The sequence below is a fragment of the Ovis canadensis genome, chromosome 7 (genome assembly GCF_042477335.2).
Source record: "Ovis canadensis isolate MfBH-ARS-UI-01 breed Bighorn chromosome 7, ARS-UI_OviCan_v2, whole genome shotgun sequence".
NCBI classification, from domain to species: domain Eukaryota; kingdom Metazoa; phylum Chordata; class Mammalia; order Artiodactyla; family Bovidae; genus Ovis; species Ovis canadensis.
The window spans coordinates 48,726,983-48,754,418 of NC_091251.1; the positions used below are offsets into that span (position 1 = coordinate 48,726,983).

Consider the following 27,436-nt stretch of genomic DNA (forward strand, 5'->3'; position numbering starts at 1 on the left):
GCTACAAATATGTAACCAACAGCTATGGTGAGTGCACCCCCTCCAAAACACCTGTTACTTAAATACTATAGTAAATTAGAAACTCATTTTCACTGAGTATAAAAACATGACTAAAAATTAGCTTTGTATTTTTTATCCTATTCTTTGGGCCTTTGTAAGTGACTTCTAATTTGAAGAATAAAATAATGCAATTCATAAATTACAAAGCCTACTTTATAAACTGGTAGGAAATATTAAAACAATGAAGAGGTGATAAAACTCCAAAGACAAACTATAAACTGAAAAAAGGCAATAAATACAAATAAAGAATATCTGTACTAAATAAGGAACTTTTATAGAAACAGGAAAAAGGTGAAGGACAGAAACAGATAATTCACTACCAAAAAGGGAAAAAAACAAAGTCAATAATCATGAAAATAAAGTCAACCTCACTGATAACTAAAAAACTGCAAATGAAAATTAAACACCATCTTTCATATATTAGATCAACAAAATACCAGTGCCATTTACAGATGTATATACTGCTAGAGAGAGTCAGTTTGACAATATCTATTCAAGAAACAGAAGAAAGGTTATGCTGCATTCTCCAGCAAATCTACTCCTAAGAATTTATTTTAACAAAATAAGTAGGCAAGCATTTAAACCTTGAGGTGCAGAGATGTTTATAAGAGCAAAAAAAATCAAAAAACCCCTTCAGCAATAGGAGACTAAAGTATAATGCAATCATAAAGTGCAATATTACACAGCCATTAAAAATTATGTTAAAAAAGATGATGCAGTTATATACTTCTTTAATGCCAAGAAAAAAAACCTATCACAGTATTTCACTAAGCACAGGAAGCAAATTGCAAAATAGCACATATGAAAGACTCAATTTTTCCTTTAAAAACAAACGACACCAAAACTTTAAAAGTGATCATTCCTAAGAGGCAGTTTCATGTGATTTTCTTCTCCTTTTTGTTAATCTATATACAGTCATCACTCAGTATCCTCAGGGGATTACTCCAGGACCCTTGCAGATACCAAAATCCACAGATGTTTAAGTCCCTTATATATACTGACTAGTAGGTCGGGATTCTGCATCCATGTACATTGTAATTCTTATAGAGTGAAAAGAATATATGTGTGTACATGCAGAAGTAGATGTATGTTTTATGTATGTGTGTGGTGTTTGGAGATATACATATATAAATAAATAATCTTATATATGATTAAAATAGTTAACAATAAAATTTTCTTTGGATTAATTTACATATCAGTTTCTATCACTTACCTGGTCTTTTATGGATATGGTCTTGTTAAAAGCATCAGCAAGTTCATACCTGTGAAGTACCAGTAATAAGAACTTGTTGGGATCCATTAGAGATGCACCAATCTGTGAAAGAAATCAAGTCCCATAGTTCTATGTATTAAATGGAGAAACATTTTGTCTCTAGTAGTAGGGCTATGAGAATAAGGTAAATCTGCAGAAGATAATGTAGCAGTCCCTTCTGCTTCTATGATTCTATATTCATCTCAACAGTGAGAAATACTTAAGTAAATAAAAGTATAATACAATAATAAGTTATAAAAAGGTTATTACATTATAATATCTTCTCCTACTACAAGGAATATAGGAAGGAAGGTTATGACACATATCAGAACAAATTTAAATAGGTACCTGAAGCATAATGATATCTTTATCATACATTTCTTCTCTGCATTTAACATCTTGGTAATAAAACACCTATAAAATAGAAGGTAGAACAGAAGCTAAAAGAATCATTTTATTTCAAACAAAATTCTCAGTAAAACCTATTTAAATTTTTACTAAACTAGAAACCCCAAGAACTACTTTGTAGCAGAGAAAAAAGAAGCTGTAAATTTATGAATCATTTTAAGGGATTTGGGAGGATGATGTGAGAAAATATGGCATGAAAATACTTCAGAGTTTAAAATGCTCTATACTAGTTATTATTCTCAACATGTGTAACAAAATAATTGACTCCCCCACCAAGTTCAATTGCGAGAATTTCCTCTGTAGCTTAACGGTAAAGAATCTGCTTGCAATGCAGGAGACCCAGGTTCGATCCCTGGGTTGGGAAGATCCCCTGGAGGAGGAAATGGCAACCCACTCCAGCATTCTTGCCTGGGAAATTCCATGGACAGAGTCTGGCGGGCTATAGCCCATGGAGTCACAGAGTCGGACATAACTGAGCAGAGAAAAGCATACTAAGTTTAAAACACCCACTTCAATAAAAGTAAACCAAATTCCTACAATCAATCAATGCCATTTTTCTCCCAAGCAGTATCTTTACAATTCATTTCCCCATCTTTCAGGAAAAGCACTTCTCCTTATTTACTCTAAAACAGAGGGAAAAATTGTAAGACGCCATTCAATTAAGACTGGTGGTAAGAAGTTTACAGTTCCCAAGTAAGGTAATCTTCAGACAAGATATATATTAGTGGGAAAGATTCTGGTGGTACTACCAGCTTTCACCTGACCTATCTGCTTAACAGGATTAAGGAAAATGTCCACATGGTCACTAGAACTTCCTTGAGTTTACAAAAGAGCTAGAAAACAAAAATACTGAGCAGAATCCAGGGATACAAAGTAAAATATTTATTAATAAAGGAAAAAGCAAGCAGAAAATGAACACACAATATGAATACTACACCTTGCCATACCTGGCTAATGAGAGAGAGCCCATTTCTTCGCCACATCTCAGCAACAACTTGGGCAACCAATACCAGACAACGCAAAGGATATTCAACCAGTACCTCTACTTGAAAATCCTCCTGAAACAGAGTGAGATCAATTTCAATATTTCTCAGAGGTTTGGATGCTATGGCACTATACATCGCTCCATATTCTCATCTGTAAAATGGAAGGGCTTGAACTAGAGGACTCCAAGTCACCATGATTCAGGTTTCAATGTTCTATGACACAGACATAAAATTATTAACTGGGAATTATTCAGGTAGAGTTCAAAATATCTTTTTCTTCCGACTCTACCAAGAGGTATTTAGAAATAGAATATAAGCAAGTCAGAATTTAATAGTCACTTACAAAAGGCACAAATTCATGCAGTCTTGAAACAGCACCCAGCCTGCTCAAACGCACATGAAGACCTAAAAGTTAAAAAATGAAAAAGATGAGAAAGCAATAAACCCAGTTGATTTGTTTCCCAGTTAATTCATCAAGTTTGAAAACTTGTGAAATTTAAATATACATTAACTGAGCTTAGATATGATGCCTCAGAATGCAAAGTTTTGATTTCTAATAATGAAACACAGTATTACTAACATATTTAAGATCCTACACTGTATTATTTTTATATATATAAATACTATGCTTCTTCCTAAGAAATGATTTTCCTCACAAACCAAGTACCAGAAGAAATAAAAACTGTATAGCACAGGGAATTGTATTAAATATCCTGTGATACAGCTGAATTCTACCAAAAATCTCGAGAAGAGCTAACACCTATCCTACTCAAACTCTTCCAGAAAATTGCACAGGAAGGTAAACTTCCAAACTCATTCTATGAGGCCACCATCACCCTAATACCAAAACCTGACAAAGATGTCACAAAAAAAGAAAACTACAGGCCAATATCACTGATGAACATAGATGCAAAAATCCTCAACAAAATTCTAGCAATCAGAATCCAACAACACATTAAAAAGATCATACACCATGACCAAGTGGGCTTTATCCCAGGGATGCAAGGATTCTTCAATATCCGCAAATCAATCAATGTAATTCACCACATTAACAAATTGAAAAATAAAAACCATATGATTATCTCAATAGATGCAGAGAAGGCCTTTGACAAAATTCAACATCCATTTATGATAAAAACTCTCCAGAAAGCAGGAATAGAAGGAACATACCTCAACATAATAAAAGCTATCTATGACAAACCCACAGCAAACATTATCCTCAATGGTGAAAAATTGAAAGCATTTCCCCTAAAGTCAGGAACAAGACAAGGGTGTCCACTTTCACCGCTACTATTCAACATAGTTCTGGAAGTTTTGGCCACAGCAATCAGAGCAGAAAAAGAAATAAAAGGAATCCAAATTGGAAAAGAAGAAGTAAAACTCTCACTGTTTGCAGATGACATGATCCTCTACATGGAAAACCCTAAAGACTCCACCAGAAAATTACTAGAGCTCATCAATGAATATAGTAAAGTTGCAGGATATAAAATCAACACACAGAAATCCCTTGCATTCCTATACATGAATAATGAGAAAGTAGAAAAAGAAATTAAGGAAACAATTCCATTCACCATTGCAACAAAAAGAATAAAATACTTAGGAATATATCTACCTAAAGAAACTAAAGACCTATATATAGAAAACTATAAAACACTGATGAAAGAAATCAAAGAGGACACTAATAGATGGAGAAATATACCATGTTCCTGGATCGGCAGAATCAATATAGTGAAAATGAGTATACTACCCAAAGCAATTTACAAATTCAATGCAATCCCTATCAAGCTACCAGCCACATTTTTCACAGAACTAGAACAAATAATTTCAAGATTTGTATGGAAATACAAAACACCTCGAATTGCCAAAGCAATCTTGAGAAAGAAGAATGGAACTGGAGGAATCAACTTGCCTGACTTCAGGCTCTACTACAAAGCCACAGTCATCAAGACAGTATGGTACTGGCACAAAGACAGACATATAGATCAATGGAACAAAATAGAAAGCCCAGAGATAAATCCACACACATATGGACACCTTATCTTTGACAAAGGAGGCAAGAATATACAATGGAGTAAAGACAATCTCTTTAACAAGTGGTGCTGGGAAAACTGGTCAACCACTTGTAAAAGAATGAAACTAGATCACTTTGTAACACCGCACACAAAAATAAACTCAAAATGGATTAAAGATCTAAATGTAAGATCAGAAACTATAAAACTCCTAGAGGAGAACATAGGCCAAACACCCTCTGACATAAATCACAGCAGGATCCTCTATGATCCACCTCCCAGAATTCTGGAAATAAAAGCAAAAATAAACAAATGGGATCTAATTAAAATTAAAAGCTTCTGCACAACAAAGGAAAATATAAGCAAGGTGAAAAGACAGCCTTCTGAATGGGAGAAAATAATAGCAAATGAAGCAACTGACAAACAACTAATCTCAAAAATATACAAGCAACTTATGCAGCTCAACTCCAGAAAAATAAACGACCCAATCAAAAAATGGGCCAAAGAACTAAATAGACATTTCTCTAAAGAAGACATACGGATGGCTAACAAACACATGAAAAGATGCTCAACATCACTCATTATTAGAGAAATGCAAATCAAAACCACAATGAGGTACCACTTCACACCAGTCAGAATGGCTGCGATCCAAAAATCTGCAAGCAATAAATACTGGAGAGGGTGTGGAGAAAAGGGAACCCTTCTACACTGTTGGTGGGAATGCAAACTAGTACAGCCACTATGGAGAACAGTGTGGAGATTCCTTAAAAAATTGCAAATAGAACTGCCTTATGACCCAGCAATCCCACTTCTGGGCATACACACCGAGGAAACCAGAATTGAAAGAGACACATGTACCCCAATGTTCATCGCAGCACTGTTTATAATAGCCAGGACATGGAAACAACCTAGATGTCCATCAGCAGATGAATGGATAAGAAAGCTGTGGTACATATACACAATGGAGTATTACTCAGCCGTTAAAAAGAATTCATTTGAATCAGTTCTGATGAGATGGATGAAACTGGAGCCGATTATACAGAGTGAAGTAAGCCAGAAAGAAAAACACCAATACAGTATACTAACACATATATATGGAATTTAGGAAGATGGCAATGACGACCCTGTATGCAAGACAGGGAAGGAGACACAGATGTGTATAACGGACTTTTGGACTCAGAGGGAGAGGGAGGGGGTGGGATGATTTGGGAGAATGACATTCTAACATGTGTACTATCATGTGGATTGAATCGCCAGTCTATGTCTGACGCAGGATGCAGCATGCTTGGGGCTGGTGCATGGGGATGACCCAGAAAGTTGTTATGGGGAGGGAGGTGGGAGGGGGGTTCATGTTTGGGAATGCATGTAAGAATTAAAGATTTTAAAATTTAAAAAATAAAAAACTAAAAATTAAAAAAAAAAAGATTCAAAAAAAAATATAAATAAATAAATAAATGTCCTGTGATAAACCATTATGAAAAAAGAATATGTGTGTGTATATATATATAACTTAGTCATTTTATTGTCCAACAGAAATTAAACACAGCATTGTAAATCAACTATACCTCAATAAAACAAAAAGAAATAATAACTAATCTATGTATTTCTTTTTGTAAAAATAGAAGTGACATAAAATCACATGTCAATTATACCACACACAAAAATTACCTAAAAATGATATCAGCCATCTGAACACAGATGCTAAATCTATAAAACTCTTAGAAAATAACATCGGAAAAAGACTTTGCAACACTGGATTTGACAGCAATTTCTTGGATAGGATATCAAAAACATAGCAAATCAAAGGAAAAATAAATTAGACTATACCAAATTAAAAACTTTTGTGCATCAAAGGACACGAACAACAGAGTGAAAAGGCAACCCGCAGAATGGAAGAAAATATCAGGAAATCATATACCTCATAAGTAGTTAATATCCAGAATATACAAAGAATTCCAATAACTCAACAATAAAATCTGATTAAAAAACAGACAATGGACTTGATCAGACATTTCTCCAAAGAAGAAATACATATGGCTAGAAAGCACAGGAAACAATGCTCAATATCACTAATCTTTAAGAAAATGCAAATCAAAACCACAGGAGATGCCAGTTCACACTCATTAGGATGGTTATTTAAAAGAAAAAATAACAAATGTTGATGAGGATGTAAAGAAACTGGAATCCTTGTGCACTGTTGTTGGGAATGTAAAATGGCGCAGCTGCCATCAAAAACAGTATGGTGGCTCCTCAAAAAATTACAAACTAGAATTATGTTATGATCCGGCAATACCACTCTACGGGTGTATAACTCCAGAACTGAAAACAAGGATTCAAATGTATATTTGGAGACTTGTGTTCATGGCAACATTATTCAACAACAGTCAAAAGTTGTAAGCAATCTAAGCATCTACTGGAAGATGAATAGATAAACAGAATGTGGTATGCATACTACAGAATATTGTGCTGTGCTTAGTTGTTCAGTCATGTTCGACTCTTTGAGATGCCATGGACTGTAGCCGCCAGGCTCCTCTGTCCATGGGGATTCTGCAGGCAAGAATATTGGAGTGGGTTGCCATGTCCTCCTCCAGGGGATCTTCCCGACCCAGGGATTGAACCCAGGTCTCCTGCATTGCAGGCGCATTCTTTACCAGTTGAGCCACAGGGAAGCCCAAGAATACTGGAGTGGGTAGCTTATCCCTTCTCCAGGGGAGCTTCCTGACCCAGGAACTGGGGTCTCCTGCATTGCAAGTGGATTCTTTACCAGTTGAGCTACCAGGGAAGCCCACTATGGAATATTATCCAGCCTTAAAGGTGAAGGAAATCTTACACACATCACAACATGGATGAACTTTGAGAACATTATGCTAAGTGAAATAAGCCAGTTATAAAAGGATACAAGTATGATTTCACTTATATGAGATACCTATAGTCAAGTCATAGAGACAGAAAATCTCTGTAGTGAACAAGGAATGAGAAGCTATGTTGAATGGGTACAAAATTTCAGATTGGGAAGATGAAAAAATTTTGGATGTGGATGGTGGTGATGGTTGCACAACAATGTGAATATACTTAACACCACTGAACTATATACTTAAGCATGATTAAAATGGTAAATTTTATGTATACTTTACCACAGAAATATAAATACAAACACTTCTACAAAGGTGTTAAAAGAAAAAAAAAACCTGACAGGGCCAATTTACATGGAAAAGCAAATCAAAGGATGATTGAAGAAAATCTATGATTTCTTTCTTTCAGTGGTGAAAGGAATAGTGACAGAGTCAACACACTGGTGCAATCAGACAGAGAAGAGGGTGAAAAAACTGCAACAAGATTTTCCTATATGCTTGGATAGGCAATAAGTTACCAAGTTGGTCCTAAAGTATATACTATGAGGATCCATGAGCTGACCCAGATAACAAAAGATCCAGGTAAACAAACACCCTGACATGTCTGGTCACAGCTCTTTGAAGGACAGAGACAGTTCTTAACTGTAGTATCTGACCTACGTATGTGCTCACAAAAGCAGTACTGATTCTAATATGACTATCTACAGAAAACAAAGCTAATACAAACACGCAAGAACCAAATAAACACTCACCAGCAAGAGTCCTAGACAGTGGCAGATGTATGCTTACAAGATCTTCAGATACTTTGTAGGACTTAGTTTCCAAAGTATGACCACACAATTGTATTACTGTTTTGCTACTAGATTTGAAACCTGTACTGCACCTCATCACAGCTTTGTGACATTCTTTATAAGCCACTAGTAAGAGTTCTTCCTAAAAGGAAAGTAAGAATGCAAATAAACTGATAAGTTACCTACTTTATTATTAATATATCATTCAATAAAAATTTACTATTAAATAAATACAAGCACAAAATTGTTCTATGTGTTATTAGAGCTACCTCAACAGGATCTGCAAACCTGTAGGAAACATTAAGACAGTCAGACAGATACAGATACACAATCAAAGTAAAAAATTGTAAGCCATGTAAGTGGTATAAACTAATAACTCTAATAGGGCAAAAAAAGAAAAAAAATCACAAACAATTGGGAACACACATTTGTAAACATAGCTTTTGAGTGGGGTCTGAAAGAATACGCAGCTTAAGCATGGGGAGAAGATGGAGAGATGGTAGCAATGTAAGCAGAGATACAGAAAAAACAAACAGAAATAAGGGGAAGTACAACTCCTGTTCAGGGAGTGGAAAAGAATAAAATCTGGATAAATCAGAGGCTTATGGATAGAATTAATGAGCCAGTAAACTGGAAACACGCCTTGGCACAGCCATGTGAATCTGAATAGACTTGAAGAGTATCTGATGTGTAATAATGTAGTCAACTTATTGTTTCAAGAAGAATTAGTGGGTGTCACTGAAGATGATGGATTGGAGGGGGCAATGTTAGGAGACAAGGAAACCAACAGAAAGTTTCACTACTAAGTTAAGTGTAAGGTGATAAGGGACTCAACAAGGGTGGGGCCAGTCATGGCAAAAAAGAATAAACTTACAGGAAATACGTTAGGATTATAAAACAAATTTAGAAGGAGGAAGACTCAAATCTGGGTGAGTATGGGAAGGAGATGAGTCAAAGGTCACTTTTTAAGAGCATTTCTCACATGGATTTTATTTTTACAAAAGAATTCTATAGTTAAATTTTGGGACTAGTCCTCTTAGAAATGATTGATTAACCCATTGATTTATCAAAAGGTTTGAGAAGTTCAGTGGTTTAAAAAAATGTTTGATTTTGTTCACCCTAACATTTTTCAATCTTCCCTGAACACAAAACATTTTTTTCCCTCAAAGGTCTGTTAACATCTAATACACAGAACACAGTAGCTCTCAGATTTCCTGTATGGATGAATGCATGAATCATGGTGTCATGAACAGAACAAGAAAGTCAAGAAGAGAAAATGCAAGCTGGAAATAGAATGAAATGATGACAAATCAATTTACTAATATTGAGTTTGGAATAGAAATTAGGATCTAAGCAGTCATGTGCAACATACAAACACAAGTGATACTATAGCTTGGGAAAGTTATCTTATGAAGTTTTAACTGAGGTGGGAGAAATAAAAGATCTGTAAGAAAGAGAAGAAAATATTGGGGAATGTCTCGTTTCCTAGGCAGAAAGAACTGAGGGGGAAAAGGCAATCACTGATTGAAATGGGTCATCAATAATAGAAATATCAGGATAAGAAGGCTTGTGAAAATCAGAGGGAAAGAGAATTTCAAAATGATTAAGATTCTCAAAAGAACACAATGCTACAGGTATTTAAGGAAGAGGGAAAAGACCTGAATTTGGTTACTAAATAGATCCTTTGAAATTTTTTCAAGACACAGTTCCTATTAATTCCTAAGGACAGAAGCCTGGCTCTAAAGCAGTTTTAGAAGCTAAAGAGTGGTAATAGCATATGTAGATGACTTCAGATGATAGTAAATGTAGACATCTGCAGGTGAAAAGATGAACACTACACACTGACCTCATCTCCAATGATTAACCATGCCCTCCACAAAGGTGAGGAGAGCCAAAAAACATGTGCTGTGACAGACAACTGGACAATATTTCCTGTCCTTACTGTTCTATACAGCTACTGCGTTCGATTGAAGTCTATTGTGTCTGTGAATGTAGCTGCCACTCTGAACCTGTGACCAACTGCTGGTGGTGCAACAGAAAAGGAAAAAAGGAAGACCGAAAACAGTTTATGAAGTAGCAGTGACAAGGGGTCTTTTAGTCTCATTGTTTTTAAGGACAGTCCTGGTGTTTGAGGCAGATGAATGAAAGAGTGGGAAATACCAGAGGAAGGAAACTCCAGGAAGAAGTAACATAGATTGAGACCAAGGGCCTAGGTAGAGACAACACTTCAAGAAAGAAAGAGGTAAAAAGAAAGAGACCAATAGTGAAGATATATGCAGAAACTCAGTGAATAGACTATAGTGAGTGGTACAGAAAAACTGGAGAAGATGAAAAAATTTGAGATAATGTTAATTTTCTTAGAGCAGAAATAAATGAGGTCATCTTCTCAAAAGGGAATCTGATTAGGATTATGTGTTTAAAGAGGGTTATGGTCTACCAGAGAGATGGTATGGGGAGGGAGGTGGGAGGGGGGTTCAGGATTGGGAACACGTGTACACCCATGGCGGATTCATGTTGATGTATGGCAAAACCAATACAGTATTGTAAAGTAAAAAAAAAAAAACCAGTATGATAGCATAAAAAAAAAAGTTTCCAGCATGAGGAAAAAAATAAATAAATAAAGAGGGTTATGGTCTAAAATTATTGCTTACGGAAAAACATTAGTTCTATATTTTAAGAGTAATATTTTTAGTGGTTGAATGCACACAACAAGACTCTTGATTGAATAAATAGCCACCCACTTCCACTGTTGGATTATTTAAAGGTCTAATCCTAATTTTCATATTATTAATATTCATGTCCAAGGAAATAAATTTAATTAACTTATTAATTGATTAGTGTGTGTTGTAATTTTTAAATTCCACTCTTCCCAACAGTAAATGGAATGCCATGGAGCACATTTTCTAAGTGTAAAAAACTACAAATTTAATAAGATGATTCAAATATATAAGAAAATATCAGAAGTAATAAAACTTTACATCAAAGAAGTTGCAACATAAAACTGTGCTATTAATATTAACCATTAGAACACTTAAAAAGGCACTGATCCTCCTAACAAGCTTTACTTACATCACAAGCACACCATTCTTGGAACATTAGTAAAATATTCTTCAACTGCATCTGTATAGCAATGGCAGCCTCCCAGTCAGGATCTACTTCTATGTGTTGCCCAACTTGCCTTCTGATTTCTTCCATTCCCTACAAGAAAAGAGTAATTAACATACATACATGGGCCCTCTTTCTTTGCTCCTCCATTGGCAAAATATAAAATTATCAAGGTTCATACTCATGTATGCTTAAGTATTTTTTTTAAAACATGGCTATCTAAGTCAGAATGCATGGATTCAAACTCTTACTCTTGTCACTCTCTAGCTGTATGATCCTGGTCAAATTATTTCTAAGCTATGATTCCCTTGTATGTAAAATGGGGATAATAATAGTAACTACCTCATAAGATTGCTATGAGGCTCAAAAGAAATAATGCGTGAAGATATTTACAACAGTTATCACATACTATACATTAATAAACATTAATAGTAACACTAGCGGTTAACTAAGGTCTATGAAAGCAGGATCAGTGAGGCAGTGTTTAAATTTTACTTTTACTTTACTACAATTATTCTTTCTCAAAACCGTAATTTGCTCAAAACAAAACATGAAAAATTGGGATTAAATTTTTTAAATAAATTTATCTTACTGATGTACAGAAGAACTATCATACCTGCATACAGGTAAGAATCTTCAAAAAAGATCGAAAGCCTTCAAGGAACTGCATTCTTAATCTTTCTGTCCATACTGTGGGCTTGCTGATCAGGATATATCTAATATTTCAAGAGACAAAGAAACATTTCACTTTCCTATTTTGAGATAATTTTAAGGTTCTCAGGGCTATACACAATGTTGATTCATCAAAATTATGTATTCTAATTTCTTACAATTCTAGGCAGCACTAGAATTATGCCAGCAAAATGTGAATGCTCTGCCAAAGGCAGATGTCAAGGCTAAAGCCTGACTTCTCCACTCAAAAATTAGGCTGATTAAGTGAACCTAGAAGGAAACTAGCTGGTCACAGATGGATAATCACAATACAAATTTTCTAGAAGCATTCATATCCTTTACCCAAAGGACCAGATGAAATCCCCTCAGTCTCAAAATACATGTTAAAACTACCTGTGCAGGATGTCTGTTGTCTGTGCAAACTGTTTCAGTATATTCTGTAAGTTAACAACTAATCTTATTCATTAAAATGACACGCTTTTACCCCTGAAGCATGTAGTCATAAGAATTACAGAAAAATTGCAACGCATATAGTAGTTTGGCCTGAGGGTTCAATACCTTTATTGCTGCTGCTCAGTATGACTAGAGATTTGTAATTTGGTGTGAATATCTGGTACTGGTTACCAGAGCCATTCAGTCCTGTTATCTGATTTCAGTACCATAGATAAACTACTGCTGGTGGGTCAGGAAATTTATAAAAGACTTCCTACCTCCAGGCATTCTTTGCCCTGATCCAGAAGAAGGATATAAACACCTCTGTCATCCTGGCTTACATATCAGAATATATTTGTTTCAAAAGATAAACAGACCCAATGTAGCCTACAATTTATAAGAACAATACTTCTTTAGGCTGCAAAGAAAATGACTGGTTTCACATCCAATGGGAACAAGGTTTACCATGAAATAACTTCTCAGGAAGGAATAATTAATAATTGATGAAATGATTTTGCACTCAGTCAACCCAAATCAATTCCTATTACACAAAGGTATCAGAAACAGAAACACAGATGAGATACCCAACCCTTGAGGTTCACAGTGTAGAGGGAAAAAACAGATATGTATGCTGGACACTGTAATCCAAAATTAAGCTCCCCAAAAAATGACACAAAGGAAGTAATGCAGAACATAAAAGACAAGGCAAAAAGATGGAGGAAAAATTAAGTTTTATTTGTAAAGATAATAAGGATTACAGCTTAATTTTTCCCTTTCTTTAAATATTCATTAATATGTCCAAAGTTAAAATACAATCATCTGGACTTTATCAAAGAAATAACTTTAAAGTATGTTAATTACATTCTAAACTTTTCCTTTAAAGTAAAAGTAAAAAAAGACTAAAGTTTAAATTCTATCACAATGAATAAATGGCATCAAAGATTGGCTGTTTTCTAGAGCACAGTTCAGTTCAGTTGCTCAGTCGTGTCCGACTCTTTGCGACCCCATGAATCGCAACATGCCAGGCCTCCCTGTCCATCACCAACTCCCGGAGTCCACTCAGACTCATGTCCATCGAGTCAGTGATGCCATCCAGCCATCTCATCCTCTGTCGACCCCTTCTCCTCCTGCCCCCAATCTCTCCCAGCATCAGAGTCTTTTCCAATAAGTCAACTCTTCACATGAGGTGGCCAAAGTACTGGAGTTTCAGCTTTAGCATCATTCCTTCCAAAGAAATCCCAGGGCTGATCTCCTTCAGAATGGACTGGTTGGATCTCCTTGCAGTCCAAGGGACTCTCAAGAGTCTTCTCCAACACCACAGTTCAAAAGCATCAATTCTTCAGCACTCAGCCTTCTTCACAGTCCAGCTCTCACATCCATACATGACCACTGGAAAATCCATAGCCTTGACTAGACGGATCTTGGTTGGCAAAGTAATGTCTCTGCTTTTGAATATGCTATCTAGGTTGGTCATAACTTTTCTTCTAAGGAGTAAGCGTCTTTTAATTTCATGGCTGTAGTCACCATCTGCAGTGATTTTGGAGCCCCCCAAAATAAAGTCTGACACTGTTTCCAATGTTTCCCCATCTATTTCCCATGAAGTAATGGGATCAGATGCCATGATCTTCGTTTTCTGAATGTTGAGCTTTAAGCCAACTTTTTCACTCTCCACTTTCACTTTCATCAAGAGGCTTTTTAGTTCCTCTTCACTTTCTGCCATAAGGGTGGTGTCATCTGCATATCTGAGGTTATTGAGATTTCTCCTGGCAATCCTGATTCTAGCTTGTGCTTCTTCCAGGCCAGCATTTCTCATGATGTACTCTGCATAGAAGCTAAATAAGCAGGGTGACAATATACTGCCTTGACATACTCCTTTTCCTATTTGGAACAAGTCGGTTGTTCCATATCCAGTTCTAACTGCTGCTTCCTGACCTGCATACAGATTTCTCAAGAGGCAGGTCAGGTGATCTGGTATTCCCATCTCTTTCAGAATTTTCCACAGTTTATTGTGATCCACACAGTCAAAGGCTTTGGCATAGTCAATAAAGCAGAAATAGATGTTTTTCTGGAACTCTTCTTGCTTTTTCCATGATCCAGCGAATCATCTCTCTGGTTCTTCTGTGTTTTCAAAAACCAGCTTGAACATCTGGAAGTTCACGGTTTCACTTATTGCTGAAGCCTGACTTGGAGAATTTTGAGCATTACTTTACTAGTGTGTGAGATGAGTGCAATTGTGTGGTAGTTTGAGCATTCTTTGGCATTGCCTTTCTTTGGGATTGGAATGAAAACTGACCTTTTCCAGTCCTGTGGCCACTGCTGAGTTTTCCAAATGTGCTGGCATATTGAGTGCAACACTTTCACAGCATCATCTTTCAGGATTTGAAATAGCTCAACTGGAATTCCATCACCTCCACTAGCTTTGTTCGTACTGATGCTTTCTAAGGTCCACCTGACTTCCCATTCCAGAATGTCTGGCTCTAGGTGAGTGATCACACCATCGTGATATACAGTGCTCCTCAAAAGGTTGGTTCACACACCAGAAGTATCAGCATCAAGTAAATCTTTAGAAATGCAGAATCTTGGGTTCTAGTCAGATCTACTCAGTCTGTGTTTTAACAAGCTCCCACAATGATCTGCAGTCATATTAATATTTGAGAAGCACTAGAGATCTAGAGACAAGAATTTATGTTTCTAGTGACTTCACATAATTTATGCCTGACTCCTGTAGGAGACCTAGGAAGTAAAGAAGATGCAAGAGACAGGAAGAAAAGAAAGAGTAAAGAAGAAAAGAAACAACTAAAAGGCATTAAAAGTATTTGTGGCTATTTCTGATTTAGAAGGGTTTCAAGAAGTAGTGAATGAATAAGGCTATGGGGAAATAATAAGAATGACTACAAAATTTCTACAATGAGAGACTGAGAAGTGGGGATCAATAATTACTTGTAAAATGAAGGGCATATCTGATTGGTGTTTTAGGCCAGGTTTCAGAGAAGGCTTTACTGCTGTTTATGTAGTCTGTGAGGCTACTTGATGTAGTGAAAGGAACATGAGCATTACAGACAAATAGTGCTAGGGTCAAATCCTGCCACTTACTAGCTTTATGACCTTACGCAATTAATTATAATCTACAAATAAAGATTATATCACCTGCCTTATGAGAACATTGCAAGAATAAAATGAAGTAAAATAAGTAAAGCTCCTCAACACACAATGGTTACTAATAACACAGGACCCTTGTGAGAGGGAATTAAATAAGTCCTCAAAAGACATTAATTTTCCCTTCTCCTTGTCATTAGAGATATGTCTATTTATATAAGGATGTAGAAAAGAAGTTGTGAGCATTAGAAGAGTGGGAAAACTTTAAAATTACCTTCCCAACCAAGGACCCTAAAGGTTTACCACAGGGGTAGGCCTCCCAGGTGGTACAACGGTGAAAGAATCCCACCTGCTAATGCAGGAGACAAGGAGATGCAGCCTGGAGGAGGAAATGGCAACCCACTCCAGTATTCTAGCCTGGAGAACTCCATGGACAGGGAAGCCTGGCAGGCTATAGTCTATGGGGTCGCAAAGAGTTGAAGTAACTCTAAATTATTTACTACAGAGAATAATTATAGTCAGAGATCCACAAAATAAAATAAAATATGGTAAAATAATGAGTGATTATGCACTACTTCTCTGGATAGAAAAATAACTCTGTTATAAGAATACTTCAGAGTAATGAGAACTACAGTAAAGAGATTTTTCCTACACAGCAGACCAAAGGAATGACAAATAGAGTAATTTAACACTAAGCATTAAGTACTGCTATTTGGAGTTTTTTGTATATTTTTTGTTTGTTTTGTGTGATATAAATTATGCATAATTTGCAAATCACACTAGCTAAATGGTAATTCACTACTGAACTCATTGCCATCTCAACTTGTACTGAAGATATGATAACATAATAATTTAAGGAACTTTAAAGAATGAATGTTATAATCATGTTTAGAAACTGAGGAATTGGAAAAGGTCTGGAAGCATTTTTCTCAGTATTACCAAGGATCCAATGAATAGTTTCAGAAATTTTGTCAAATGTATTTTTCTAATTAAACTATTTCTAGGTTGGTTTGGAAACTTGTTTGTATCCCTTTATACCTTACATGGTCACTAGAGGAAATGGAAAAAATTAGAGTGATTTTATTCCCCAAGGGACAAGAATAAATAATCATATATATCTCAGAGCTCTTTTTTTAAACAGCAAAGTAAATGAAACATATTTTGTCAATATATTCTCAAAATAATTTTTTGAAGTTTATGATTTATTGAATCCTTTATATAGCATAATCCTTACAGTAGTCACCATCTATTTTAAAAAAATAGAAATTTATTTCCTTTTAGGTTCAATGATCCCAAATATGATCTATCATGTGATTTCAACTTCAGTTTAAAAGGAAACTCTATTCTCTTCAGAGAGAATGTCTTAAGAAACCTTGGATGAACATATATAACTTGATCATACCTAGGAAAAAGGGAATTAAAAATATTCACATCAACAAGATCCTTTGAAACTAACCACAAAGAGACTATGCAAGAGGGGCAGAAGCAAAATGCATGAGTGGAAGTGAGTGGAAGACATGGTGACTACAATGGAGATTCATTTAATGATCCCCAAAGACCCTACATCCTATGAGAGGCCCTTCCTCAGTACCTTCTTTATTGACCTGATTTTAACTCTATAAGAAGCCTTCACTTAAGAGATTTACTGACATGACAGTCACAGTTCTTTGTACTCGTCATCACTAGATAACCAAAAAGATCAGATGTTTATTTATAGGATAGAATAAATCCAACTGTGTTTAATAGGTACCCTCACCTTTTGCCTTGAACAACTTACTTTAGATCACAAATTACTGCATATACTCTTCCCAATTTGTCTTGGCTATAACCCTGGAAGTTGAATTTATTGTTCCTATCCAAATACTCAGGCAAAACTTCCAGGAGAGTTTCAGTAATGACAGAGATAACATTCTGCTCTTCAATAAGATGTCGAGCCTGTAGAATATGTCAAGAATATTGTCATTAGTATAAACTCATTATAGTATGGATTTTATCTATTCATTTGGTTGGTAAGTCATTTTGAATAAATGTTTGCTGAGCATCAAACACAGTCCGTATTCTCACAGAATAGCAATTCTGAGAAATTATTTTCTAAAAGTTCTCTACTTCTCAGGAACTGGAAAAAACCTGTCTGAACACCCCAAGCCCATCACACATGTTACTGACATGAATGTTTACCACTATTAATTATACAGTGAGCGAAGTAGAACAAACACATATACTTCAGGCTTCTATCACATACATTATGTATTCTGACATTTCCCCCTCACTCACAATTCAATTTCTCTTTCATATCCTTTTCTCTGGGCTTTGAAAAGAGAAAGTAGAAACCAAACTGTCCATAAGAAACAGCAATGGTAATAGTACAAAAAGGAAGCAGAATCCTTCACTCTCCTCCCAAGCCTTGCAGCACCATCTCCTGCAAATGCCTGACAGTCATACTCTCCCCCAGTTTTGCTGTATCTTAGGCTCTCCTCTCACTCCCAACAACAATAAGAGTAAAGGTATTAATAAGGCACTGCTCCTAAGTTACTCTAGACACCAAGAAACCAGCTCTGGCGTTCCCCTGCAGAGATGAGGACTTTCAAACCAACTCAGAGCCACCACTCCCACTCCATGAGTTACCTAGACCTTGGGAACCATTAAAGTATTCACATACTGATACCACTGAAGAATTATTCAATTTTCCAAGTGGAATAGAACACAGTGACTCAGAAATTGTTTTAATTCAACATTAAATAAAATTCTTTAAAAACAAAACAAATGTTACTTATAAAGATTGTCAAGACTAATTAATACATACCAAAGTAGGAACAGTAAACATCTGAACTGAGAGTGCAGTTATAGAGATACTTCTGTCATGATCATCACTGATATAGTCTTTCTGGAGCTGCTTGTAATACTGAAAGATACAACAATAAGTAGAGAAGCAATTATAAATGACTACTGAAAACTTTTAAAATCCCAATTTTAACAGCTGCTATATTTGTTTCTATGTATAAGATGGCAAGTATTGTAATACCTATTTACTAAAGGGAGATAGTACAGTCAACAAAAATTTACTAAAACAGCAAGTAACAAAAGATTGAATAAGAATTCAGCTATCCAATCTAGTATAGTAAGAAATAATGATTTTTAAAAAACAAAACACACATACATACACACAGAGGTAAAAATCACAGAGCACTGCAAAGGTGCAATGTATCCTTTGCAAACAGAATCTGGGGCAATCTTTAGCAGATTTTCTTCCCAATGAAATACAGCAGGGACTATATTAAATGTATTTAAAAACTGATATGACCCAGAAAATCAATCATCAGATTCAATCCAGCCTTAAACAGAATGGATGCTGGCTATGCATAACTTCTTATCCATACTAATGCATACCAGATGAAAATCAACCCTGATATCTTGCGAGAACAAAAAAAATAATACATCCAGTCATGCCTCAAGCAGCTATTATATGTAAGCACAGTATTAGATCCTTAACCTACATATTTTATTCCATCCATTAGAATTCACACGAAGTTTAATAGGTAATCCTAAGGAGGGTAAACTGCTGTTGTATAAAGAAAAAATTCATTTCAGATCACATACATGGTCCTTTATTCTACCTCTAAAGAGTTTTTGAAGAATAGAGTTGATAATTTGAGTTGTCATCACCTTTCAAGAAACCAAATATCTTAGCTGCTTTTATCAATCTAATTATAAAATCCAGGAAGTGCAAGTATCTTATCCCACAGTATCATTTACCTGTGATAACCATTATTTCACATTCTGCTTCCAATTCCATTCTGATTCTACCTCTGACCTAAGTTTTGCAGAATTTTGTGCAACTCAAAATCAGAATAAACTAACAAGTATTTCTTGCATACCTCTGTATAAGACAAAGTAGAAGATTTAAAGAAGTACATGTTCTAACTAATTTAACTTGAGAGACACACAAGAAAATACAACAATGTAAGGGATATACAATAGATCAACAAAACAATATTAAAAAGCTATAGAAGCAGTCCTAAGAAGGCGGAGGAATAGGAGAACTAGGACACTTTTCCTCCCACAAATTCATCAAAAGATCATTTGAATGCTGAGCAGCTTCCACAAAACAATTTCTGAACACTGGCGGAAGACACCAAGTACCCAGAAAGGCAGCTCATTCTCCTTGCAAGAAGGTAGGACAAAACATAAAAGACAAAGGGAGACGCAAAACAGTTAGGGACAGAGACTGGTCCTGGGGAGGGAGTTGTGACTGAGGAAAAGTTTCCAAACAGTAGGAAACCCTCTCTCAGGTGGGTCTGTGTGTAGTTTCGCAATTTCAGTGGGCAACATAACCAGGAGAAAAAAAGAAAAAAAAAAACAAACACAAAACCCACAGAATACTCAGCTAAACACAACTGCCAGTGGAAAAGTAGCCCAAACGCTTGCGTTTGCCACCAGCCAGCAGGGGCTGGACAGGGAGGGGTAGGCTGCATAATCGGTGCATAGGGTAAGGACTGGGCCTGAATGCCCTGAGGACAATCTGAGGGAGCTAAAGTGAGAGAGCAACCCAAAGTGTGGGATAGCCAGAGAGGGGGAAAAAAGAAAAAGAGAACTTTCCCGCAAAAGGCTTTAAAGCACAGCCTGTGTTGCTCACAGAACAAAGGACTGAGACAATACCAAAGGAGAGCTAGCCGGCTGTGTACAGCCCTCTGCTCTCTCCCCTCTGTTGGAGGCAGAGAAGCAGGTGAGTGACAGCCAGAGTTGGAAGGCAAGTGGCTGCTCCAATCTTGGTCCCAGAGATGGCATCCTCCACTAAACTGTGAGCAGGCTTCCAGTTGCTAACCATGTCTTCCTGGGATCCTGGATGGTTGACATCTGCCAGGAGGGTCGCAGCCTGAGATCAGCTCACCAGAAGAGACATGCAGGGTACCTGGGAAACCACGTGGCTGGGACTAGGGAGGTGATTAAGATGCATGGCCCACCTGGGACAGTGCATCTGCCAAACACCTGGTGGCCTGAGCTGCTCAGGCCTGGGAAGGGTACAAAATGCATGCCCAACCGAGTCTGTGCCCTGCGGAGTACCTGAGAACCTGAGCAGCTGAGACCTGGGAAGTGCACAAACTGCAGGGCCTGCTTTGGACAGTGCCCCTGCAGAGCACCCTGGAGCCTGAGCAGTGTGGACTCAGGAAGCACATGCTGCCGTGAGCTGGGGCAAACTCAGTGTGGTCCATACACTGCGAGCACTCCCCTCACACACCAGCAATATTTGCTTGCAGTGTCCCTCCCTCCCCACAACAAAACTGAACAAGCAGGCCTAAATAAGTGACCACCTTCGGCCCCTTGTGTCAGGGCAGAAATTAGACACTGAAGAGACTTGCAAACAGAGGAAGCCAAAATAAAGAAGAGGGAACAGCTCTGGAAGTAACAGGCGCAACAGATTAAACCCCTGTAGTTAACATTGACTAAGCACTGGAGGGGCCTATAGACCTTGAGAACAAGTACAAGCTGGAACAAGGAACTATCTGAAACTAAACCGACCCCACACTGCCCACAACAGCTTCAGAGAAATTCCTAGATATATTTTTACTATTATCACTTTTCCATTTTTTTAAACTTTAACCTCTTTATTACTCCTTTAATTTTCATTTTTATAACCTATTATTATGTTGCAGAAAAAAAGACCCTATTTTTAAAGCAAATTTCACATATATATATTTTATAATTTTTGTGACTGATTTTGTTTTGTATTTTCAATATTGTTTTTTTTGAAAGTCTAACCTCTACTCTAGATTTTTAATCTCTGCTTTTTAGTATTTGTTATCAATTTTGTACCTTTAAGAATCTAATCTTCAGTATTCATTTTCACTCAGGGGTGTGATTACTGGCTTGATTGCTCTCTCCCCTTTTGAATCTCCCTTTCTTCCCCCAGGTCATCTCTATCTCCTCCCTCCCCCTTCTCTTCTTGACTTAACTCTGTGAATCTCTCGGGGTGTTCTGGGCTGTGGAGAACACTTAGGGAACTGATTACTGGCTAGACTGGTCTCTCCCCTTTTGACTGCCCCTCTTCTCCTCCTGGTCACCTCTATCTCCCTCCTCCCTCTTCTCTTCTCTATGTAACTCTGTGAATCTCTCTGGGTGTCCGCTGCTGTGGAGAATTGCTTCACCATTAACCTAGGTATTTTCTCATCTGTACTGTATGGATGGAGAAGTCTTGAGGCTACTGTAAGAGAAGGGCAGAAAGCCAGAGGCAGGTGGCTTAGCTCTAAAACTTGAGAACATCAGAGAACTCCTGATTCCAGGGAATATTAATAGACAAGAGCTCACTCAAAAGCCTCCATACCTACACTGAAACCAAGCTCCACCCAAGGGACAAGTTCCAGGGCAAGACATACTATGCTAATTCTCCAGCAAAGCAGGAGCACAACCCTGAACATTAAAAGACAAGCTGTCCAAAGTCATGTCAAACTCATAGACACCTCCAAACTCACTACTGGACACTTCACTGCACTCCAGAGAGAAGAGATACAGCTCCATCCGCCAGAACACACATGCAAGCTCCCTTAACCAGGAAACCTTGACAAGCCACTAGTCCAATCCCACCCACAGGAAGCAGGCTCCACAATAAAGAGGAAACACAAACTTCCAGCCTACAGAAAGGGCACCCCAAACACAGCAATAGAAACAAAATGAAAAGACAGAAATATTCAGCAGGTAGGGGAACATAAATGCTCACTAAACCAAACAAAAGAGGAGGAGATATGGAGTCTACCTGAAAAAGAATTCAGAATAATGATAATACAGCTGATCCAAAATCTTGAAAACAAAATGGAGTTACAGATAAATAGACTAGAGACAAGGATTGAGAAGATGCAAGAAATGTTTAACAAGGACCTATAAGAAATAAAGAGTCAATCAGTAATGAATAATGCAATAAATGAGATCAAAAACACTCTGGAGGGAACCAACAGTAGAATAACTGAGGCAGAAGATAGGATAAGTAAGGTGGAAGACAGAATGGTGGAAATAAATGAAGCAGAGAGGAAAAAAGAGAAAAGAATAGAAAGAAATGGGGACAACCTCAGAGACCTCTGGGACAATGTTAAACACCCCAACATTCGAATAACAGGTGTCCCAGAAGAACAAGACAAAAAGTCAAGGCATGAGAAAATACCTGAGGAGATAATAGTTGAAAACTTCCCTAAAATGGGGAAGAAAATAGACACTCAAGTCCAAGAAACGAAGAGAGTTGCAAACAGGATAAACCCAAGGAAAAACACCCCAAGACACATATTAATCAAACTAATGAAGAGCAAATATCAAAAGCAGCAAGGGAAAAGCAATAAATAACACACAAAGGGATCCCCATAAGGATAACAGCTGATCCTTCAACAGAAACTCTTCAGGCCAGAAGGGAAAGGCAGGACATACTTACAGTGCTGAAAGAGAAAAACCTACAAGCCAGATTACTATAACCAGCAAGGATCTCATTCAAATATGAAGGAGAAATCAAAAGCTTTACAGACAAGCAAAAGCTGGGAGAATTTACACCACCAAACCAGCTCATCAACAAATGCTATAGGATCTTCTCTAGAGAGGAAACACAGAAAAGGTTTATAAACTCAAACCCAAAACAACAAAGTAAATGGCAACGGGATCATAGCTATCAATAATTATCTTAAATGTAAATGGGTTGAAAAGACAGACTGGCTGGATGGATACAAAAATAAGACCCCTATATATGCTGTCTACAAGAGACCCACGTCAAGCCAAGGGACACATACAGACTGAAAGTGAAGAGCTGGCAAAAGATATTTCATGCAAATGTAGACCAAAAGAAAGCAGGAATAACAATACTCATATCAGATAAAATAGACTTCGAAATAAAGACTGTGAAAAGGGACAAAGAAGGACTTTACATAATGATCAAAGGATCAATCCAAGAAGATATAATAATTATAAATATAAATGCACCAAACATAGGAGCACCTCAATACATAAGGCAAACGCTAACAAGTATGAAGGAGGAAATTAACAGTCACACAATAATAGTGAGAGACTTTAATACCCTACTCACACCTATGGATAGCTCAACCAAACAGAAAATTAGTGAGGAAACACAAACTTTTAATGATACAATGAACTGGTTAGACCTAATTGATATCTATAGGACATTTACCCCAAAACAATGACGTTCACCATTTTCTCAAGTGCACATAGAACATTCTGCAGGACAGAACACATCCTGGGCCATAAATCTAGCCTTGGTAAATTCAAGAAAATTGAAATCATTTCAAGCATCTTTTCTAATCACAATGCAGTAAGATTAGATTTCAACTACAGGGAAAAAGCTATTAAAGTACAACATATGGAGGCTAAACAACATGCTTCTGAATCACGGAAGAAAAAGGAAATCAAAATATGCATTGAAATGAATGAAAATGAAAACACAACAACCTAAAACCTATGAGATTCAGTAAAAGCAGTGCTGAGTGGAAGGTTCATAGCAACACAAGCTAACCTCCAGAAAACAAGATAAAAAATAAATAAATAATGTAACTTTACACCTAAAGCAACTAGGAAAAGAAGAAACGAAGAACCCCAGGGTTAGTAGAAGGAAAGAAATCATAAAAATTAGAGCAGAAATAAATGAAAAAGAAACAATAGAGACTACAGTAAAAAAACAAAACTAAAAGCTGGTTCTTTGAGATGATAAATAAAATAAAATAGACAAACCATTACCTAACTCAAGAAAAAAAAGGGAGATGAATCAAATCAACAAAATTAGAAATGAAAATGAAGAAATCACAACAGACAACACAGAAATACAAAGGATCATAAGAGACTACTATCAGCAACTATATGCCAATAAAATGGAATACTTGGAAGAAACAGATGAATTCTTAGAAAAGTATAACCTTCCAAAACTGAACCAGGAAGAAACAGAAAATCTTAACAGATTTATCACAAGCATTGAAATCGAAACTGTAATAAAAAATCTTCCAACAAACAAAAGTCCAGGACCAGATGGCTTCACAGCTGAATTCTACCAAAAATTTAGAGAAGAGCTAACACCTATCCTACTCAAACTCTTTCAGAAAATTGCAGCGGAAAGGTAAATTTCCAAACGCATTCTATGAGGCCACCATCACCCTAATACCAAAACCAAAGATGCCACAAAAAAAGAAAACTATACGCCAATCTCATGATAAACATAGATGCAAACATTCTCAACAAAATTCTAGCAAACAGAATCCAACAACCTATTAAAAAGATCATACATCATGACCAAGTGGGCTTTATCCCAAGGATGCAAGGATTCTTCAATATCTGCAAATCAATCAATGTCATATGACACATGAACAAATTGAAAGATAAAAACCATATGATTATCTCAACAGATGCAGAGAAAGCCTTTGACAAAATCAAACACCCATTTATGATAAAAACTCTCCAGAAAGCAGGCACAGAAGGCATATACCTCAACATAATAAAAGCCATGTATGATAAACCCACAGCAAACATTACCCTTAATGGTGAAAAACTGAAAGCATTTCCCCTAAAATCAGGAACAAGACAAGGGTGCCCACTCTCACCTCTACTATTCAATATAGTTTTGGAAGTTTTAGCCACAGCAATCAGAGCAGAAAAAGAAATAAAAGGAACCCAAACTGGAAAAGAAGAAGTAAAACTCTCACTGTTTGTAGATGGCATGATCCTCTACATAGAAAACTCTAAAGACACCACCAGAAAATTACTAGAGCTAATAAATGAATATAGTAAAGTTGCAGGATATAAAATTAATACACAGAAATCGGAGAGAATCAAAGATGGCGGAGGAATAGGACGGGAAGACCACTTTCTCCCTCACAAATTCCTCAAAAGAACATTTCAACGCCGAGCAAACTCCACAAAACAACTTCTGTAGGCTGGCAGAGGACATCAGGCAACCAGAAAAGCAGACCATTGTCTTCAAAAACAGGTAGGAAAAAATATAAAAGACGAAAAAGGAGACAAAGGAGGTGGGGAGGGAGCTCCGACCCAGGAAGGGAAGCCCGACCCAGGAAGGGAAGCCCGTCCCAGGAAGGGAATTTTAAGAGACGTTTCCAAACACCAGGAAACACTTTCCCTGCCGAGTCTGTGGCGAGCCTTGGAAACACAGAGGGCAACATAACAGGAAGGGAAAAATAAATAAATAATTAAAACCAACAGATTACAAGCCCAACAGTAACTCCCCCAGTGGAAAAGCAGCACAGACGCCTGCATCTGCCACAAGCAAGTGGGGGCAGGGCAGGGAAGCACAGGAGGCACGGGCTGCAGTGCTTTGTAAGAATCATGCAGGAACGCCCCACGCGCAACCAGAACGATCTAACTTGGGCTAGCAAACCAGACTGTGGGATAGCTACCATGCGAAAAGCTCGAACATAAAACACCGCCAGGACCGAGCACAGAACAAAGGACGGAACGGAATAAGCCGGCTGCAGACCATCCCCCGCCGGGGACAGGCAGCCAGAGCCTTGAAGGCTGGAAAGGAGCAATTGCAGACCCGGAGAGACTTTACTTACCTAACTGCAAGCAGGCTTCTTTGCTAAGACTTCTGGGGGTGCTGGACAGTCACCATCTGTCAAGGGGCACCAGCGGTCCACCCAGAAAACTGAGCAGCAGAGGCAGAAAAGGTGACAAGTCGCAGCGATCGCGCTCGCCAAACTCCTGAGCTACTCGGACCTGCGAAGGGCACAAAACGCAGTCCCAACCGCATCTGTGCCTCTGAGGGCTACCTGAGCGCCGAACCTGAGCGGCTTAGACCGGGGAAGTGCACACAGCCTAGGGCTGGCCTCAGACGGTTCCCGGCTGAGCATCGTAGAGCCGGAGCGGTTTGTGCGCCGCGAGAAGGGACAGGTCAAGCGGGGCTGAAACACTGTGTGCACACGACAGTGCTATTTGTTTGCAGCATCCCCCCTCCCCACAGCGCAACTGAACTAGTGAGTCTAAAAAACCAGCAAACAGAAGTTAAACAGAGGGAACCACCTTGGAAGTGACCCCACACTGCCCACAACATGAGAGAAGGGCCAGAAATATTTTTACTATTTTTAAAATCATTCCTTTTTTTTTTTCTAACTTTTTTTTTAATTGTTAAGTCTTTTATTTTGCTTCTAATTTTTATTTCTATAACCTACTATTACTATTTAAAAAAAAAGAAAAAGACCCTTTTTTTTTTTAAGGCAAACACCATATATAGTCTTTGGGTGGTTGTTGGTGTTTTTTTTTTTTTTTTTTTTTAATAATTCTTGCTTTTTTTTAAAATTTACTCTTTTTTTTTCCTTTCTTTCTTCCTTTTTACTTCTGCTTCTTTTCTTTAATATTGTATTTTTGAAAATCCAACCTCTACTCTAGATTTTTAATCTTTGCTCTTTGGTTTTTGTTGTCAATTTTGTACATTTAAAAACCCAAACTTCACTACCCAAGTTTACCTGAGAGCGAGATTAGTGGCTTGACCACTCTCTCCTCCTTTGGACTCTCCTTTTTCTCCACCAGGTGGCCTCTGTCTCTTTTCTCCCCCATCTCCTCTCTATCCAACTCTGTGAATCTCTGTGTGCTCCAGACAGTGGAGAACACCTAAGGAACTGGTTACTGGCAGGATTTGTCTCTCTCCTTCTCATTCTCTCTCTTATCCTCCTGGTCACCTCTGTCTACTTCCTCCCTCTCCTCTTCCCTGTATAACTCTGTAAATACCTCAGGGCGGTCCAGACTATAGAGCGCACATAAGGAAGTGACTACTGGCTAGCTTGCTCGCTCC

General features: G+C 37.4%; 1 protein-coding gene across 1 annotated transcript in view; it reads right to left on the reverse strand.

Moving 5' to 3' along the window:
- UBR1 (ubiquitin protein ligase E3 component n-recognin 1) overlaps positions 1-27,436 on the reverse strand; it is a 166,626-nt gene that overhangs the window by 82,000 nt on the left and 57,190 nt on the right. Inside the window, exons 11-19 of the mRNA XM_069596070.1 lie at positions 18,467-18,565; positions 17,441-17,598; positions 12,080-12,179; positions 11,428-11,556; positions 8,320-8,500; positions 3,050-3,111; positions 2,668-2,778; positions 1,661-1,726; positions 1,274-1,375 (exon numbers count right to left, since the gene is read on the reverse strand). Of these exons, the coding sequence (XP_069452171.1) occupies positions 1,274-1,375; positions 1,661-1,726; positions 2,668-2,778; positions 3,050-3,111; positions 8,320-8,500; positions 11,428-11,556; positions 12,080-12,179; positions 17,441-17,598; positions 18,467-18,565 (1,008 nt within the window). The remainder of the gene's footprint in view (positions 1-1,273; positions 1,376-1,660; positions 1,727-2,667; positions 2,779-3,049; positions 3,112-8,319; positions 8,501-11,427; positions 11,557-12,079; positions 12,180-17,440; positions 17,599-18,466; positions 18,566-27,436) is intronic.